This window comes from Salmo salar, chromosome ssa09, assembly GCF_905237065.1.
Source record: "Salmo salar chromosome ssa09, Ssal_v3.1, whole genome shotgun sequence".
Lineage (NCBI taxonomy): Eukaryota > Metazoa > Chordata > Actinopteri > Salmoniformes > Salmonidae > Salmo > Salmo salar.
The window spans coordinates 46614796-46635765 of record NC_059450.1 but is presented as its reverse complement, the minus strand read 5'-3'; the positions used below and the strand labels follow the sequence as shown (position 1 = coordinate 46635765).

General features: G+C 45.0%; 1 protein-coding gene across 3 annotated transcripts in view; it reads right to left on the bottom strand.

Annotated features, from left to right (window-relative positions):
• Nucleotides 1–7130: 7130 nt before the first annotated feature.
• LOC106611461 (DDB1- and CUL4-associated factor 5) overlaps nucleotides 7131–20970 on the bottom strand; it is a 71580-nt gene continuing 57740 nt past the window's right edge. For 2 of the 3 annotated variants that reach the window (XM_045723736.1, XM_014211675.2), the window contains exons 7-10: nucleotides 14689–14755; nucleotides 13370–13497; nucleotides 9538–9684; nucleotides 7131–9441 (exon numbers count right to left, since the gene is read on the bottom strand). In XM_045723736.1, coding sequence (XP_045579692.1) covers nucleotides 8182–9441; nucleotides 9538–9684; nucleotides 13370–13497; nucleotides 14689–14755 — 1602 coding nt within the window. In that variant the 3' untranslated portion in view covers nucleotides 7131–8181. The remainder of the gene's footprint in view (nucleotides 9442–9537; nucleotides 9685–13369; nucleotides 13498–14688; nucleotides 14756–20970) is intronic. The other variant, XM_045723737.1, reaches the window with a different exon arrangement.

Here is a 20970-nt window from a genome sequence, read left to right as displayed (position 1 = left end):
TAACTTCACCATGCTCAAATGGATATTCAATGTCTGCTTTTTTATTTTACCCATCTACCAATAGGTGCCCTTCTTTGCGAGGCATTGGAAAACCTCCCTGGTCTTTGTGGTTGAATCTGTGTTTGAAATTCAATGCTGGACTGAGGGATCTTACAGATAATTGTATGTGTAGGGGTACAGAGATGAGGTAGTCATTCAAAAATCATGTTAAACACTATTATTGCTCTCAGAGGGAGTCCATGCAACTTATGTGACTTGTTAAGCACCTTCTTACTCCTGAACTTATTTATGCTTTTCATTTTTGATTCATTTGTAAACATTTCTCAAAACATAATTCCACTTTGGCATTATAGGATATTGTGTGTTTAGATCAGTGACACCAAATCTCAATTTGGGGGAGTAGAAATCTTCATTCAAATCAAGGTTAGTGATCACTGTTCTGTTGTCCAGAAGCTCTTTTTTGGTCATAGGAAACATGAACAAAAAAAGTTACTTAAATGTTTTAATTTTTTTAAATGTGCAGTGTTGGCCAGGAGCCCGTAAAACAGAAGATATTCATTGCAGCGCCATTCTTCAATTCATTAGTTACTGTCTAATTACCATTTTATCAAGTTCTTTCTCAGTACCTGGTCATTTCTGTCCTGGAGGACTGTTGAACTGATCACGTAACATCTAGAGACAGAAGTCGTGTGAAGACCCTGTGTGTGTGTGTGTGTGTGTTTGATCGTTCTCTGGCATCTAACCAAGGTATTCCAACCATGTTGTAGGGAATTCAAATGCAGCCATCCTTCCTTCAGTTACAGATATCATTCCTTGTATGGGATAACTAGCCTGGAAAACAATGACAATATTGTTTTAATGGTTGTATAAATAAAGTATCAAGCTTTTAAATTGTGAGCGAGAGTTACGTCAATTCCTTCTCAAAACAATAAGGGCAGAATGTGTTCAGCCTCAGGGACTCAAAAACATAATATTTCCCTTTTACATACATAACAATATTTCACAATTCTTTACAAAGAAGATAGTTGTAACAGTAAAAAAAAACAAGCTGCTGCTGTGTCGGGGCAGGAAGTGAAGGATGTCCATCTATTTCCTGTAAAGTTTATCCCCAAATGCCTCCCTATTCCCTATATCGTGCACTACTTTTGACCAGGGCCCATGGGGAATAGGGTGCCATTGTGGACATAGCCACAGTGACAGCTTGCCTGGATATTCACACTGCTGTGGACGGCAGCACTATGTTGAGGGAGACTAGAGCAAAGACTAGAGCAAAGAGCAAAGAGACTAGAGCAAAGTAGCTAGATAACCTCCATTAACAATACTGTCTGGTCTGTCGTCCCTCAGAAGGGCTTGAGGGCATAGACAAAGAATGACTAGAAGGGCGTGAGGGAATAGACAGAATGACTAGAAGGGCATAGACATAGAATGACTAGAAGGGAAAGGGCATAGAATGACTAGAAGGGCGTGAGGGCAAAGACATAGAATGACTAGAAGGGGTAGTTATGTTAGTGTGTGCTCTGGACTTAGCCCCAGGATATCCTCTGGCGATAACCTCAAACAATATGGCCTATTCTCAATTGGATTGGCTCAACTCCTGAGTCCTCTCTCGCCTTCCTTTTGAAAAAAGGTCATAGATAATTGAGGAAAGGGAACGTCTTCCATTTTGTCAACTTTTGAATTGATACTCTCCTCGACCACTTATCGGTTTCCGGTCACGGAGGAGAGGAGGACCGAAGACAAGACTTTTTCCAAAACAAGAATAGACCATTGACTAGACTAGACTAGACATTGGCCCTGAAGACATCCTACTAGCATCATGGATTCCAAGACAGACAGCTACAGATGATGATATAATTTGCCCCACTAACAATCCTTTCCACTGTTTAGTAGAATCTGTGTCTGTGTCCCAAACGGTTCCCTTCATTCCCTTTTGACCACTATATAGGGAATAGGGTCGCCAGTTGGAACATGTTTCAGTCTGAGAGGGTGCGGCTTCTTTTTTTCTATCTGATCAGAAGATGTTAGTCCTTTTATGGTTACTCAGCTTACTGTTAGGTCATTGTGGAGGAAGTCTTCTTTTGGGTAGAGGAGACCTAGCATAACCCTGTGGAATTCCTCTCCCATCAATTACACTGAAATTGCAAGCTGCTTTTAGTTGGCACTATATATAGTGGCGTATTAAGAAATGTTATCTAATAAATCAAGAAAGATATATTATATTAAATATGAAAATGACAGTGGATGTACATTTAGATTTACAATAAGAGACAGGAATTATGATGGCTCTACATTAGATTTACAATAAGAGACAGGAATTATGGTGGCTGTACATTAGATTTACAATAAGAGACAGGAATTATGGTGGCTGTACATTATATTTACAATAAGAGGCAGGAATTATGGTGGCTGTACATTAGATTTACAATAAGAGGCAGGAATTATGGTGGCTGTACATTAGATTTACAATAAGACAGGAATTATGGTGGATGTACATTAGATTTACAATAAGACTCAGGAATGATAATCATAGAATGAAAAAGGCTAAACCTGTCCTGGAGTTGTTGGTCCAGTATATACAGTTGAAGTCGGACGTTTACATACACTTAGGTTGGAGTCATTAAAACTCGTTTTTCAACCACTCCACAAATTTCTTGTTAACAAACTATAGTTTTGGCAAGTCGGTTAGGACATCTACTTTGTGCATGACACAAGTCATTTTTCCAAACAATTGTTTACAGATTATTTCAATTATAATCCACTGGATCACAATTCCAGTAGGTCAGAAGTTTACATACACTAAGTTAACTGTGCCTTTAAACAGCATGGAAAATTCAAGAAAATTGTGTCATGGCTTTAGAAGCTTCTGATAGGCTAATTGACATCATTTGAGTCAATTGGAGGTGTACCGGTGGATGTATTTCGAAGCCTACCTTCAAAATCAGTGCCTCTTTGCTTGACATCATGGGAAAATCAAAAGAAATCAGACAAGACCTCAGAAAATAAATTGTAGACCTCCACAAGTCTGGTTCATCCTTGGGAGCAATTTCCAAATGCCTGAAGGTACCACGTTCATCTGTACAAACAATAGTACGCAAGTATAAACACCATGGGACCACGCATCCGTCATACCGCTCAGGAAGGAGACGCGTTCTGTCTCCTACAGATGAACGTACTTTGGTGCGAAAAGTGCAAATCAATCCCAGAACAACAGCAAAGGACCTTGTGAAGATGCTGGAGGAAACAGGTACAAAATTATCTATATCCACAGTAAAACGAGTCCTATATCGACATAACCTGAAGGCCGCTCAGCAAGGAAGAAGCCACTGCTCCAAAACCGCCATAAAAAAGCCAGACTACGGTTTGCAACTGCACATGGGGAAAAATATCGTACTTCTTGGAGAAATGTCCTCTGGTCTGTTGAAACAAAAATAGAACTGTTTGGCCATAATGACCACCGTTATGTTTGGAGGAAAAAGGGGGATGCTTGCAAGCCAAAGAACACCATCCCAACAGTGAAGCATGGGGGTGGCAGCATCATGTTGAGGGGGTGCTTTGCTGCAGGAGGGACTGGTGCACGTCACAAAATAGATGGCATCATGAGGATGGAAGATTATGTGGATATATTGAAGCAACCTCTCAAAACATCAGTCAGGAAGTTAAAGCTTGGTCGCAAATGGGTCTTCCAAATGGACAATGACCCCAAGCATACTTCCAAAGTTGTGGCAAAATGGCTTAAGGACAACAAAGTCAGGGTATTGGAGTGGCCATCACAAAGCCCTGACCTCAATCCTATAGACAATATGTGGGCAGAACTGAAAAAACGTGTGCGAGCAAGGAGGCCTACAAACCTGACTCAGTTACACCAGCTCTGTCAGGTGGAATGGGCCAAAATTCACCCAACTTATTGTGGGAAGCTTGTGGAAGGCTACCCGAAACATTTGACCCAAGTTAAACAATTTAAAGGCAATGCTACCAAATACTAATTGAGTGTATGTAAACTTCTGACCCACTGGGAATGTGATGAAATAAATAATTCTCTCTACTATTATTCTGACATTTCACATTTTTTAAATAAAGTGGTGATCCTAACTGACCTAAGACAGGGAGTTTTTACAAGGATTAAATGTCAGGAATTGTGAAAAACGGAGGTTTAAATGTATTTGGCTAAGGTGTACGAAAACCTCCGACTTCAACTGTATATGAATGGACAAAGTCATCGATCAGGTGACAGCATTCATTCCATATGTGAAGACTGTGTGTGATATGTCTCCATGAGACACCGTCATAATCGCTATGGTAACACATTGAAACCAAATGAAGTCGGTTATGACGATGTGTCATGGAGACGTATGACGCTCGGTTTGAGCTTCTCAAGGTTGTCACGTTGTCATGTTGTAGGCTAGCTCAGTGCTGCCCCCTCTAACTGACCGACTCAAGTTGAAGACCGATCAAGGTACTGCAGGCTGTCTTCAGCAACTAAATTATCCTTAGAACTTCTAGTGTGCGATTTTTAAATCCAAATCGGTTCAAGGACCTACATCTGGTGTATTAGAAACGATTATTGGTGCCATGATTGTCTTCAAAACATGTGTATTTATTTACCCGAAGACTGACATTTATTCCCTATAACGGTGGATCCTGTCAAACAATACCTTGCCTGCAGTACTGTGGTCGGCCTTGAACTTCTGCGGTGTCAACGAGAGGGGACATTTATTCCTAGCACGTCTAACCATATGTTGGTTTGGTGTATAGATTGGTTTGGTCTGGCACGTCTAACCATATTGGATTGATCTGGTCTATGGATTGGTTTGGTCTAGCAGCATATCTAAACAATGTGTGTTCTGTATCCTCCAGTCTATAGATTGGTTTGGTCTGTATCCTCCAGTCTATAGATTGGTTTGGTCTGTATCCTCCAGTCTATAGATTGGTTTGGTCTGTATCCTCCAGTCTATAGATTGGTTTGGTCTGTATCCTCCAGTCTATAGATTGGTTTGGTCTGTATCCTCCAGTCTATAGATTGGTTTGGTCTGTATCCTCCAGTCTATAGATTGGTTTGGTCTGTATCCTCCAGTCTATAGATTGGTTTGGTCTGTATTCTCCAGTCTATAGATTGGTTTGGTCTGTATTCTCCAGTCTATAGATTGGTTTGGTCTGTATTCTCCAGTCTATAGATTGGTTTGGTCTGTATCCTCCAGTCTATAGATTGGTTTGGTCTGTATCCTCCAGTCTATAGATTGGTTTGGTCTGTATCCTCCAGTCTATAGATTGGTTTGGTCTGTATCCTCCAGTCTATAGATTGGTTTGGTCTGTATCCTCCAGTCTATAGATTGGTTTGGTCTGTATCCTCCAGTCTATAGATTGGTTTGGTCTGTATCCTCCAGTCTATAGATTGGTTTGGTCTGTATCCTCCAGTCTATAGATTGGTTTGGTCTGTATCCTCCAGTCTATAGATTGGTTTGGTCTGTATTCTCCAGTCTATAGATTGGTTTGGTCTGTATTCTCCAGTCTATAGATTGGTTTGGTCTGTATTCTCCAGTCTATAGATTGGTTTGGTCTGTATCCTCCAGTCTATAGATTGGTTTGGTCTGTATCCTCCAGTCTATAGATTGGTTTGGTCTGTATTCTCCAGTCTATAGATTGGTTTGGTCTGTATCCTCCAGTCTATAGATTGGTTTGGTCTGTATCCTCCAGTCTATAGATTGGTTTGGTCTGTATCCTCCAGTCTATAGATTGGTTTGGTCTGTATCCTCCAGTCTATAGATTGGTTTGGTCTGTATCCTCCAGTCTATAGATTGGTTTGGTCTGTATCCTCCAGTCTATAGATTGGTTTGGTCTGTATCCTCCAGTCTATAGATTGGTTTGGTCTGTATCCTCCAGTCTATAGATTGGTTTGGTCTGTATTCTCCAGTCTATAGATTGGTTTGGTCTGTATCCTCCAGTCTATAGATTGGTTTGGTCTGTATCCTCCAGTCTATAGATTGGTTTGGTCTGTATCCTCCAGTCTATAGATTGGTTTGGTCTGTATTCTCCAGTCTATAGATTGGTTTGGTCTGTATTCTCCAGTCTATAGATTGGTTTGGTCTGTATCCTCCAGTCTATAGATTGGTTTGGTCTGTATCCTCCAGTCTATAGATTGGTTTGGTCTGTATTCTCCAGTCTATAGATTGGTTTGGTCTGTATTCTCCAGTCTATAGATTGGTTTGGTCTGTATCCTCCAGTCTATAGATTGGTTTGGTCTGTATTCTCCAGTCTATAGATTGGTTTGGTCTGTATCCTCCAGTCTATAGATTGGTTTGGTCTGTATCCTCCAGTCTATAGATTGGTTTGGTCTGTATCCTCCAGTCTATAGATTGGTTTGGTCTGTATCCTCCAGTCTATAGATTGGTTTGGTCTGTATCCTCCAGTCTATAGATTGGTTTGGTCTGTATCCTCCAGTCTATAGATTGGTTTGGTCTGTATTCTCCAGTCTATAGATTGGTTTGGTCTGTATCCTCCAGTCTATAGATTGGTTTGGTCTGTATTCTCCAGTCTATAGATTGGTTTGGTCTGTATTCTCCAGTCTATAGATTGGTTTGGTCTGTATCCTCCAGTCTATAGATTGGTTTGGTCTGTATCCTCCAGTCTATAGATTGGTTTGGTCTGTATCCTCCAGTCTATAGATTGGTTTGGTCTGTATTCTCCAGTCTATAGATTGGTTTGGTCTGTATTCTCCAGTCTATAGATTGGTTTGGTCTGTATTCTCCAGTCTCTGGTCTGTTCAGGGTCACATTTCTTTCACTGCAGTGTTGAAGCTTCGTTGCCATGGTGACTTGGTACTGTGCGGTGAAGAAATATTATCCAATATCTCTTAAATTAGAGAACTCAGAATGGTACACTAAACACAGAATGTATGTCGATTATTGTGGCAGTTCAGTTTCAATTTGCTATTTTATTCAAAGTATCCTTGGGTGTCTTGAAAAGGTGAGAGTAAAATGATAAAAAAAATAAAAATCCTTATAACGGAGAGAAAAACATCTCAGTAATGGTATCATCAGACAATGAATGATTCTTTAATTGAAGAAATAAACCAGAATAAAACATTTGCTGGCGACAGAGGGGTTGGATGAGGACGAAGAGACAAGAAACCATTATCATCCTTAACACTGAAACAATCATTTTATTTTTTTAAACGCACCACTCAAACAGCCGTTTGCACGGCTACAACAGATTTGCCACGGAATTGCTGACACTTCACCAAGAATCTCACTGAAAAATCTAAATGAATCAAGTCTGTAATTCCAATAGAAATCAAAATGTGCCATCTGAAGCCTTTAGTCCTGAACCAGAGCTTCTTTACAGGCCTGCTTTCTTCAACAACAAAAAAAAAAAAACTAAACCGGACGTATTTTAATAATAAAAAAAGAAAGAAAATCTGCCTTAAGACTAAATGACTAACTAGAAGTGCATTTACAAAACCATTGTCAATGTCAATATTATTAGATATTTTTGGATCTTGTGATATTTAATGGCATCTATGGTTTGACCTCAGAAGTCACAACAATTTCTAAGAGTTCCAGAATGCATTGCTGCCAACAGTAATATTGGACCAATCATTATCCAGTATGTTCTGATTGACAGACAGAGGAGCCAAGCCCTCATAGCCACTGTGTCCTGCTCTTAGCAGAATACACGTCCCAATGGCTCAAAAATGCAAAATTGCGACACCCTTTTTAGCGTCACCAAACCAAGAAACTGGACTGTAAAAACCCAAAGAAAAGCCACCTTAAGTTGGGTCTCAGGTTGCATCCGAAATGGCCCCCTTCCCCTTACATAGTATACTACTGTTAACCATAGGCTCAAAGGATCCTGGTGAAAAGTAGTGTACTATATAGGCCAGTGTTTCTCACATCTCTCCTCGAGGATCCCCACTTCTTCCATGGGCCAGTGTTTCTCACATCTCTCCTCGAGGATCAGGGCTACAGTGACGTTCAGGGCTACAGTGACGTTCAGGGCTACAGTGACGTTCAGGGCTACAGTGACGTTCAGGGCTACAGTGACGTTCAGGGCTACAGTGACGTTCAGGGCTACAGTGACGTTGTGCAACGTCCAAGAGGAGAGGTTTGAGAACCACAGGGAATAGGCTAATGTGGGACAACGTCAGTCTTTCACCAAATGTTCACCTTCCCACGACAGGCGTCATCATCATGTCTTGAACTTCTTCTCTGAGGGCGAGGTCTCCAACCCCTCCCCTGACCCTTGACCTCCTGACCCCAGGTGAGTACGTTTTAGCGTCCCCTGGGCCAGGGCCTGGCCTCTCTGAGAAGACAACCCTGCCTCTTCCTCATCCTTCTCATCCTCCACCTGGTTCCTAGTGTCTGTTTGTTTCCCCGCTAAGGCCTCCCTCTCTCCCCTGGAATCTGGGGACGCAAACAGTTCTGGAGCCAGATGGTCCCTGGAGCCAGATGGTCCCTGGAGCCAGATGGTCCCTTCAGTCATCTCAGTCTGGTCGGGGAGCCGCAGGCCGTTCACGTCGGGGCCGTGGTGATGTCTGGAGGAAGGAGAGACCCAGCTACTGTTGTCCTCCTCCGGACTCTCCAAGCCCTTGGCCATCCTCTCTAAAGCAGCCCCCGTCACCCCTCCCTCCAAGGACTCTGTCCTCTGCTGCAGGGTGTCCTGAGCCAGAAGGGAGGTGATGAGGAGCCTGTCCTGGTCGTCTTGGCTGTCCAGAGACACTGCAGTGCTGGAACTGGCACATCTCCCCGTTTTCGAGCTCCTCCTTTGGAGCCCGATCTGGACCGAGTCCTGGTCCGGCTGCAGCGCTGTGGAGGATGCGGAGGAGGATGAGGCCTCATCGATGGAGATCTTGGGGTAGGAGCAGGAGTCGACCCCCACGGGGTACAGGGCCTGGGCAGACTCAGGGCGCCCCCCACTGGGCCTGCAGGGGAAGTGCATGCGGCGCCTCCGCGCGGCGTTACGCTGCCTGGTGCTGACCCTGCGGCGCTCCTCGTCCTCAGAGCTGGTGGAGGAGGAGGTGGAGGAGGTGGGGCTGGAGAGGGTAGAGTTGTCTCGGGGGCTGGGGCGGGGCATGGGGTCTAGCCAGAACCCAGAGGAGTCAGAGTCCTCTCCCACCAGGTCCAATAAGAACGCAGACTGGTGATGTTGCTGACGACTCCTGGGCAGCAACGGCTCCGCCCCTGAAGCCTCGGGTGCAGCCAATGAGGATGAGGAGGAGCGGTCTGAGTCACCCGTTGCAGCAGTAGGATGTACAGGTGAAGCAGCACCAACCCCAAACAGGACCCCGGCGCCGTCTCCTACAGCCCGTGTGGAGCGTTGTCCCCTGGCGTGGAGCTGCAGGATGGCCCCCTCAATCAGGTCACTGTCTGAGTCTGAACTCCAGCCCTCAATCTCCCGACGCACCAGAGAGTCAAAGAAGGCCATCATACGAGGATCCTCCTGGATGGACTGAGATGACATGAGAAAGACGCAATCGTACTTCAATTCATCCCCCAGAAAGTGTGTGTGTGTGTGTGTGTGTGTGTGTGTGTGTGTGTGTGTTACCTGTGAGATGTAGTCGTGCCTCAGGCCGCTGCCGCTGTTCAGCACCAGGCTGATATACTCCTCATGGCTGTACAGACTCCTGGACTTATTCTCCACACAACCATCCAGGTCACCCAGACTCTCTGTCTGCTGGTAGGGGCTCCACGCCTGGGGGAGGGAGGAAAGAGGAGGAGAGAGGAGAGGAGACAAGGCAGAGGTCAGGTTTAGAGAGCCTGTATCATCTAGGCCTGTATCAGCTTTCACACTTCTGGTACAGGTAGGAGAGAGACTAGAGCTGCCGTAGGTAGGGGAGAGACTAGAGCTGCCGTAGGTAGGGGAGAGACTAGAGCTGCCGTAGGTAGGAGAGAGACTAGAGCTGCCGTAGGTAGGAGAGAGACTAGAGCTGCCGTAGGTAGGGGAGAGACTAGAGCTGCCGTAGGTAGGGGAGAGACTAGAGCTGCCGTAGGTAGGGGAGAGACCTAGAGCTGCCGTAGGTAGGGGAGAGATCTAGAGCTGCCGTAGGTAGGGGAGAGACTAGAGCTGCCGTAGGTAGGGGAGAGACTAGAGCTGCCGTAGGTAGGAGAGAGACTAGAGCTGCCGTAGGTAGGGGAGAGACAGAGCTGCCGTAGGTAGGGGAGAGACAGAGCTGCCGTGGGTAGGGGAGAGACAGAGCTGCCGTAGGTAGGGGAGAGACCTAGAGCTGCCGTAGGTAGGGGAGAGACCTAGAGCTGCCGTAGGTAGGGGAGAGACTAGAGCTGCCATAAAGGAGACAGAGCTGCCGTAGGTAGGGGAGAGATCTAGAGCTGCCGTAGGTAGGGGAGAGACTAGAGGTGCCATAAAGGAGACAGAGATGCCGTAGGTAGGGGAGAGACTAGAGCTGCCGTAGGTAGGGGAGAGACTAGAGCTGCCGTAGGTAGGGGAGAGACTAGAGCTGCCGTAGGTAGGGGAGAGACCTAGAGCTGCCGTAGGTAGGGGAGAGACCTAGAGCTGCCGTAGGTAGGGGAGAGACCTAGAGCTGCCGTAGGTAGGGGAGAGACCTAGAGCTGCCGTAGGTAGGGGATAGACCTAGAGATGCCGTAGGTAGGAGAGAGACCTAGAGATGCCGTAGGAAGGGGAGAGACCTAGAGCTGCCGTAGGTAGGAGAGAGACTAGAGCTGCCGTAGGTAGGAGAGAGACTAGAGCTGCCGTAGGTAGGAGAGAGACTAGAGCTGCCGTAGGTAGGGGAGAGACTAGAGCTGCCGTAGGTAGGGGAGAGACTAGAGCTGCCGTAGGTAGGGGAGAGACTAGAGCTGCCGTAGGTAGGGGAGAGACAGAGCTGCCGTGGGTAGGGGAGAGACAGAGCTGCCGTAGGTAGGGGAGAGACCTAGAGCTGCCGTAGGTAGGGGAGAGACCTAGAGCTGCCGTAGGTAGGGGAGAGACCTAGAGCTGCCGTAGGTAGGGGAGAGACTAGAGCTGCCATAAAGGAGACAGAGCTGCCGTAGGTAGGGGAGAGATCTAGAGCTGCCGTAGGTAGGGGAGAGACTAGAGCTGCCATAAAGGGAGACAGAGATGCCGTAGGTAGGGGAGAGACTAGAGCTGCCGTAGGTAGGGGAGAGACTAGAGCTGCCGTAGGTAGGGGAGAGACCTAGAGCTGCCGTAGGTAGGGGAGAGACCTAGAGCTGCCGTAGGTAGGGGAGAGACTAGAGCTGCCATAAAGGGAGACAGAGCTGCCGTAGGTAGGGGAGAGATCTAGAGCTGCCGTAGGTAGGGGAGAGACTAGAGCTGCCGTAGGTAGGGGAGAGACTAGAGCTGCCGTAGGTAGGGGAGAGACCTAGAGCTGCCGTAGGTAGGGGAGAGACCCTAGAGCTGCCGTAGGTAGGGGAGAGACCTAGAGCTGCCGTAGGTAGGGGGAGAGACTAGAGCTGCCATAAAGGAGACAGAGCTGCCGTAGGTAGGGGAGAGATCTAGAGCTGCCGTAGGTAGGGGAGAGACTAGAGCTGCCATAAAGGAGACAGAGATGCCGTAGGTAGGGGAGAGACTAGAGCTGCCGTAGGTAGGGGAGAGACTAGAGCTGCCGTAGGTAGGGGAGAGACTAGAGCTGCCGTAGGTAGGGGAGAGACCTAGAGCTGCCGTAGGTAGGGGAGAGACCTAGAGCTGCCGTAGGAGAGAGACTAGAGCTGCCGTAGGTAGGGGAGAGACTAGAGCTGCCGTAGGTAGGAGAGAGACTAGAGCTGCCGTAGGTAGGGGAGAGACCTAGAGATGCCGTAGGTAGGAGAGAGACCTAGAGCTGCCGTAGGTAGGGGAGAGACCTAGAGCTGCCGTAGGTAGGAGAGAGACTAGAGCTGCCATAAAGGAGACTAGAGCTGCCGTAGGTAGGGGAGAGACTAGAGCTGCCGTAGGTAGGGGAGAGACTAGAGCTGCCGTAGGTAGGGGAGAGACTAGAGCTGCCGTAGGTAGGGGAGAGACTAGAGCTGCCGTAGGTAGGGGAGAGACTAGAGCTGCCGTAGGTAGGGGAGAGACTAGAGCTGCCGTAGGTAGGGGAGAGACTAGAGCTGCCGTAGGTAGGGGAGAGACTAGAGCTGCCATAAAGGAGACAGAGATGCCGTAGGTAGGGGAGAGACTAGAGCTGCCGTAGGTAGGGGAGAGATCTAGAGCTGCCGTAGGTAGGGGAGAGATCTAGAGCTGCCGTAGGTAGGGGAGAGACCTAGAGCTGCCGTAGGTAGGAGAGAGACCTAGAGCTGCCGTAGGTAGGAGAGAGACCTAGAGCTGCCGTAGGTAGGAGAGAGACCTAGAGCTGCCGTAGGTAGGAGAGAGACTAGAGCTGCCATAGGTAGGAGAGAGACTAGAGCTGCCGTAGGTAGGAGAGAGACTAGAGCTGCTGTAGGAGAGAGACTAGAGCTGCTGTAGGAGAGAGACTAGAGCTGCCGTAGGTAGGGGAGAGACCTAGAGCTGCCGTAGGTAGGGGAGAGACCTAGAGCTGCCGTAGGTATAGGAGAGACTAGAGCTGCTGTAGGTAGGAGAGAGACTAGAGCTGCTGTAGGTAGGAGAGAGACTAGAGCTGCTGTAGGTAGGAGAGAGACTAGAGCTGCTGTAGGTAGGAGAGAGACTAGAGCTGCTGTAGGTAGGAGAGAGACTAGAGCTGCTGTAGGTAGGAGAGAGACTAGAGCTGCTGTAGGTAGGAGAGAGACTAGAGCTGCTGTAGGAGAGAGACTAGAGCTGCTGTAGGAGAGAGACTAGAGCTGCTGTAGGAGAGAGACTAGAGCTGCCGTAGGGGAGAGACTAGAGCTGCTGTAGGAGAGACTAGAGCTGCCGTAGGGGAGAGAGTTGATGATGAACCAACACATCTTCCCTCGACACGCTCATCAACAGGGGACAGATGGCGAAGGAGATGAGTCGTCTGTCTTCACCTCAGGCCCTGTGATTGATGAGGGACAGTGAGTTATGACTGAAGACCTGAGAGTCATACAGGATGGGAAACCACCTAGTGAGGAATGCCTGGGCGTTACTACCGTTGCCTTTTCAGAGGGTGTAGGAGTAGAAGGGCTGAGGTAATGATTCTGATGGCACGCTGAGCACCCAGTCGATTTCTCCTTTTCTTGCAACGAACAATTACCTTCAAGATTCTGTGCATTTTCTAAGTACTCGAACAACCGAACCGATGAACTTTAAAATCACGACGATGTCATCAACAGATGTTCATGATGTAACGTGGATGATTTCACGAACCACTGATGAACCAATCATTGTACCAAGTCATTATACACATCGAGTCATAAAACCCACCCACGACCTGTGATTTGAATGATTATTAAAACTGTAATAATAATAATAATAATAATAATAATAATAATAACCTACGACCTTAACTACGTACCTTGATGACCTTCTCGACCCCGGAGGAGCAGATCATACTGGTGCTTGGGTTGAACCGGACTTGGTTCACGATGGAACGATGACCCTTTAGGACCATGGACGCTCCGTTCACCACACGACCTGGGCCTCCTGGAAGGGCGAGACGGAATAGTAGAGATATTTGTAATCTGTAACCACGTTTCCATCCAAACATTTCATGCGGATGAATTACCTGACGTATAAAGAAAAGCCACGACTGGGCTGACTGGAAACATGAAATGACGACATACAAATATATTCGTTCGACGTGGAGGGATCTTTTTGTGTCCGGCAAAACGTATTACGCGAGAAATGGCAGAAACGCCTTTATGCGTAAATATTGGTATAATAACTGTCATATTGAAGTAAACTTGGGAGTCACGCGATGACATGTTGTCTGGTCCTTCCACTATGACTCGGGAAACCATGCAGTTTATTAGGCTACAGATGAAATGAGTTGTGAACTTCACAGGTTGATGAGCTTGATGCTGCTTTCTAATAAATATCCAGGGTGTTATTCTGGTGACATGATGGTCGATGCTTGGCTGCCATTTGACAAATACAAATAATAAATATCGCTCTTATCCATAATAGTCTCATCATGTAGGTAGCCTACTGTCTCTGAGCTGTTGGCTAGAGGACACATTTCACTGTCTCTGTGAGCTGTTGGCTAGAGGACACATTTCACTGTCTCTGTGAGCTGTTGGCTAGAGGACACATTTCACTGTCTCTGTGAGCTGTTGGCTAGAGGACACATTTCACTGTCTCTGTGAGCTGTTGGCTAGAGGACACATTTCACTGTCTCTGTGAGCTGTTGGCTAGAGGACACATTTCACTGTCTCTGTGAGCTGTTGGCTAGAGGACACATTTCACTGTCTCTGTGAGCTGTTGGCTAGAGGACACATTTCACTGTCTCTGTGAGCTGTTGGCTAGAGGACACATTTCACTGTCTCTGAGCTGTTGGCTAGAGGACACATTTCACTGTCTCTGTGAGCTGTTGGCTAGAGGACACATTTCACTGTCTCTGTGAGCTGTTGGCTAGAGGACACATTTCACTATATAAAAACGCAAAACCATCATTAGAGTTTAAAATGTCATGGAAACCCATTTAACATGAGAATATAACAGCAGAAGTCATTTTTATGTGGAATACGTATCACAAAAAGCCTTTTATCCACAAAAAAAGTGTGTTTCCTGGAAACCTCTGGTGGGGAAATTTGCATATTGTTTAATCTGTCACAAATTGGACAAACTTAGCTATTGACACAAGAAAAACTGATACGGAAACACACACACACACACCTGCTTCAGGATCCTTTGGGATTCTCCACATATAAAGGTTGAAGTCATCTGATCCAGACAAGACGTACTGGAGGAGGACAACAAAGAGATTAACATAGAGGCATCTCAAAATGACCCCCCTATTCACAATGTAGTGCACTACTTTAGTCCGGAGCCCTGCTGCATAGGGAACAGGGGGGTATTAGGGACTCACTGTAAGACAACGTCATCTATAAAACACATGTTAAACCATTACATAAATGTTCTCTGTCCCCTGTTGATAAAATCAAAAAAAAGAAAAGCTTGTTATCAACAATTAATCCTCAAAAATAAAAAACTGCAAAGATAGTCAGGGAACATCTAAACTTAAAAACATTAAGGCCAGTCCATTTCGAGATAAGAGTCCATATTCATAAAGCGCCTCCGAGTCAGACTGCTGATCGAGGATCAGTTTAGTGTTGTATTTTAGATCATAATGAAAAAGATTACAGACAAGATCCGATCCTACATCAGCACTCTTAACGCTTTATGAATCCGGGCCTAAATCCTCGGGGGAGGGGGATTTTTTGTTGTTGCCGTTTTTACATTTATTTAAAAAAACCTCAAGGATCCAGTTGTAGAAACAGTAAAACAGGCCAGCACAGTTACATACGGAGACAGAAGAATTTATGACAAATCTCTTCTCCGAGGGAAGATAGAAGTTTACACCTCATCTCAAATTCTACAAAACACACTGAGCAGAAATATGTGTGGTGTCTGTTGCCAGGCAACGAGGAGCCGAGCCAATGAAGCCAGAAGAGAAGAATGATCCAGAACGAGCCAAAGACTGCATCTGAAATGGAAACCTATTCCAGATATAGTGCACTACTTTGGACCAGGGTAGGGAACAGGGTGCTATATGGGTGGCAGGTATTGTCTCTCTCACTAGGGTCCTTATATATCTACTAACTAGTGACATCACTAGGGTCCTTATATATCTACTAACTAGTGACATCACTAGGGTCCTTATATATCTACTAACTAGTGACATCACTAGGGTCCTTATATATCTACTAACTAGTGACATCACTAGGGTCCTTATATATATCTACTAACTAGTGACATCACTAGGGTCCTTATATATATCTACTAACTAGTGACATCACTAGGGTCCTTATATATATCTACTAACTAGTGACATCACTAGGGTCCTTATATATATCTACTAACTAGTGACATCACTAGGGTCCTTATATATATCTACTAACTAGTGACATCACTAGGGTCCTTATATATCTACTAACTAGTGACATCACTAGGGTCCTTATATATCTACTAACTAGTGACATCACTAGGGTCCTTATATATATCTACTAACTAGTGACATCACTAGGGTCCTTATATATATCTACTAACTAGTGACATCACTAGGGTCCTTATATATCTACTAACTAGTGACATCACTAGGGTCCTTATATATCTACTAACTAGTGACATCACTAGGGTCCTTATATATATCTACTAACTAGTGACATCACTAGGGTCCTTATATATCTACTAACTAGTGACATCACTAGGGTCCTTATATATCTACTAACTAGTGACATCACTAGGGTCCTTATATATATCTACTAACTAGTGACATCACTAGGGTCCTTATATATATCTACTAACTAGTGACATCACTAGGGTCCTTATATATCTACTAACTAGTGACATCACTAGGGTCATTAGGAAGCCTGTGGTGACATCACTAGGGTCATTATATATCTACTAAATAGTGACATCACTAGGGTCCTTATATATATCTACTAACTAGTGACATCACTAGGGTCCTTATATATCTACTAACTAGTGACATCACTAGGGTCCTTATATATATCTACTAACTAGTGACATCACTAGGGTCCTTATATATCTACTAACTAGTGACATCACTAGGGTCCTTATATATCTACTAACTAGTGACATCACTAGGGTCCTTATATATATCTACTAACTAGTGACATCACTAGGGTCCTTATATATATCTACTAACTAGTGACATCACTAGGGTCCTTATATATCTACTAACTAGTGACATCACTAGGGTCATTAGGAAGCCTGTGGTGACATCACTAGGGTCATTATATATCTACTAAATAGTGACATCACTAGGGTCATTAGGAAGCCTGTGGTGACATCACTAGGGTCCTTAAATATCTACTAACTAGTGACATCACTAGGGTCCTTATATATCTACTAACTAGTGAGATCACTAGGGTCCTTATATATCTACTAACTAGTGACATCACTAGGGTCCTTATATATCTACTAACTAGTGACATCACTAGGGTCCTTATATATCTACTAACTAGTGACATCACTAGGGTCCTTATATATCTACTAACTAGTGACATCACTAGGGTCATAAACAGGCCTGCGGTGACCCCAGGGAGGGGAGGGGAGCCCCAGGACACATGTCAAGTAGAACTGTAATCATTTCCGGCACTAGCCTTTTTGGAGTCTCTAAGCAAGACCGTCACCTTGACAACAAGTAGTCAGGGGCCAGTCGCACAGAACAGAGAAAGCACTAGTGAATGTAGCTGAAGTCATTCCATATCACCTCCTCCCACAGGCCTAAACTTCTCCCTCTCGCTTTGTTTAACTCTGGTCTCAACACGCCACTGGTAGATTCCAGCCTGCTGCAGCACAGTTGTGTTATTTTAGTGTAGAAGGGTCTTCTGTAGCGAAGATCTCCCCTGACAGCACCGCAGCATATTGTGAACATAAACTACACATGGTTTCAGAGTGAAATCATGTCTCATACGAAGAGGGGGGAGCCTAATGCCAAATTGCATCCTATTCCTTACATAGTGCACTACTTTTGACCAGAGCCCTGGACACTATGTAAGGAATAAAGGTGCAAACAAGGTCTGGGGAGAAGCTGGAATCGGGGTGCAGACAAGGTCTGGTGAGAAGCTGGAATCGGGGTGCAGACAAGGTCTGGTGAGAAGCTGGAATCGGGGTGCAAACAAGGTCTGGGGAGAAGCTGAGGGAAGAGTCTTGGCTAGAGATGCAGGGCTTCTGTGTTCATTTTACATTTACATTTAAGTCATTTAGCAGATGCTCTTATCCAGAGCGACTTACAAATTGGATCTGTTCATCACTAGGAGACAGAAGGGCTTCATTAAGGCCTCAACTTTCACCATTACACTCTGGACTACCTCCCAACTGGTTCCCTATATTGGGCTACGGACTAAAATTGGGAATGGTCAAATGTAGTGCACGGTATAGGGAACAGGGTGCCATTTGAGACGGACCCCTGAGCCTACTGCAGAGTTCCTTCAGGAAAACCCAACTTTATAATGTCTCTGTGGAGAAGCGTCTCTACAAAACAGACTCTCGCTCTTCCCAGAATAGAAAAAATAATAATAATAAAAAACACTAAAAATTGGGACGTTGACTTTCTTGGTATGCCCGAAAACAGACCGGTCTGTGGTTTAGATAGTACGAGTGTTATCTAGCGACACAAAGGTTGAAGGTCAAAGTCCCACAGGGATCACATCCTCATACTGAACATGTACTCACTGTACTGTAAGTGTCTCTGCTAATTGGTTTATACCGTACCAGTCAAAAGTTGATACCAACTCATTACAGCGTTTTTCTTTATTTTTACTATAAAACTATGAAATAACACATATGGAATCATGTAGTAACCAAAAACAAAGTGTTAAACCAATCATAATATATTTTATATTTGAGATTCTTCAAAGTAGCCACCCTTTGCCTTGATGACAGCTTTGCACACTCTTTGCATTCTCTCAACCAATAAGGTAGGCTGGTATACAGAAGATAGCCCAATTTGGTAAAAGACCAAGTCCATATTATGGCAAGAACATTTCATTATGACTTTAAGACATGAGTCAGTCAATACGGGAAATTTCAAGAACTTTGAATGTTTCTTCAAGTGCAGTCGCAAAAACCATCAAGTGCTATGATGAAACTGGCTCTCATGAGGACCGCCACAGGAAAGGAAGACCCAGAGTTACCTCTGCTGCAGAGGATAAGTTCATTAGAGTTACCAGCCTCATAAATTGCAGCCCAAAGAATTGCTGCAAAGAAACCACTACTAAAGGACACCAATAAGAAGAAGAGACTTGCTTGGGTCAAGAAACATGAGCAATGGACATTAGACTGGTGGAAATCTGTCATTTGGTCTGATGAGTCCAAATTTGACATTTTTGCTTCTAACCCCCGTGTCTTTGTGAGATGCAGAGAAGGTGAACGGATGATCTCTACATGCGTGGTTCCCACCGTGAAGCATGGAGGAGGAGGAGGTGGTGTGATGGTGCTTTGCTGGTGACACTAAGTGATTTATTTAGAATTCAAGGCACACTTAACCAGCATGGCTACCACAGCATTCTGCAGCGATACGCCATCTCATCTGGTTTGCTCTTAGTGGGACTATCATTTGTTTTTCAACAGGACAATGACCCAACACACCTCCAGGATGTGTGAGGGCTATTTGACCAAGAAGGAGAGTGATGGATGCTGCATCAGATGACCGGTGGACACTGAGTGTAAAGCAACAGTTCTATAGGAAAACAGAAAGCTTTGAGATGGTCACAAAGGCTGCTTCCCAGAGGGCACCCTATTCCCTATATAGTGCACTACTTTAGACCCTATTCCCTATATAGTGCACTACTTTAGACCCTATTTCCAATATAGTGCACTCCTTTAGACCCTATTCCCTATACAGTGCACTCCTTTAGACCCTATTCCCTATACAGTGCACTCCTTTAGACCCTATTCCCTATACAGTGGACTCCTTTAGACCCTATTCCCTATATAGTGCACTCCTTTAGACCCTATTCCCTATACAGTGCCCTCCTTTAGACCCTATTCCCTATATAGTGCCCTCCTTTAGACCCTATTCCCTATATAGTGCCCTCCTTTAGACCCTATTCCCTATATAGTGCACTCCTTTAGACCCTATTCCCTATATAGTGCACTCCTTTCGTCCATATACAGTGCACTACTTTAGACCCTATTCCCTATATAGTGCACTCCTTTACACCCTATTCCCTATATAGTGCCCTCCTTTAGGCCCTATTCCCTATATAGTGCACTCCTTTAGACCCTATATAGTGCACTCCTTTAGACCCTATTTCCTATATAGTGCACTCCTTTAGACCCTACTCCCTATATAGTGCACTCCTTTAGACCCTATATAGTGAACTCCTTTGGACCCTATATAGTGCACTCCTTTAGACCCTATTCCCTATATAGTGCACTCCTTTAGACCCTATTCCCAATATAGTGCACACCTTTAGACCCTATTCCCAATATAGTGCACACCTTTAGACCCTATTCCCAATATAGTGCACACCTTTAGACCCTATTCTCTATATAGTGCACTCCTTTAGACCCTATTCTCTATATAGTGCACTCCTTTAGACCCTATTCCCTATATAGTGCCCTCCTTTAGACCCTATTCCCTATACAGTGCACTCCTTTAGACCCTATTCCCTATACAGTGCACTCCTTTAGACCCTATTCCCTATATAGTGCACTACTTTAGACCCCATTCTCTATATAGTGCACTCCTTTAGACCCTTATCCCTATATAGTGCACTACTTTAGACCCTATTCCCTATATAGAGCACTCCTTTAGACCCTATTCCCAATATAGTGTACTCCTTTAGACCCTATATAGTGCACTCCTTTAGACCCTATTCTCTATATAGAGCACTAATTTAGACCCTATTCCCTATATAGTGCACTCCTTTAGACACTATATAGTGCACTCCTTTAGAACCTATTCCCTATATAGTGCACTCCTTTACACCCTATATAGTGCCCTCCTTTAGACCCTATTCCCAATATAGTGCACTCATTTAGACCCTATTCCCTATATAGTGCACTCCTTTAGACCCTATTCCCTATATAGTGCACTCCTTTAGACCCTATTCCCTATATAGAGCACTCCTTTAGACTCATTTCCTATATAGAGCACTCCTTTAGACCCTATTCCCTATATAGTGCACTCCTTTAGTCCCTATATAGTGAACTCCTTTGGACCCTATTCAGTGCACTCCTTTGGACCCTATTCCCTATATAGTGCTCTACTTTAGACCCTATTCCCTATATAGTGCACACCTTTAGACCCTATTCTCTATATAGTGCACTCCTTTAGACCCTATACCCTATATAGTGCACTCCTTTAGACCCTATTCTCTATATAGTGCACTACTTTAGACCCTATTCTCTATATAGTGCACTCCTTTAGACCCTATTCCCTATATAGTGCACTCCTTTAGACCCTATTCCCAATATAGTGCA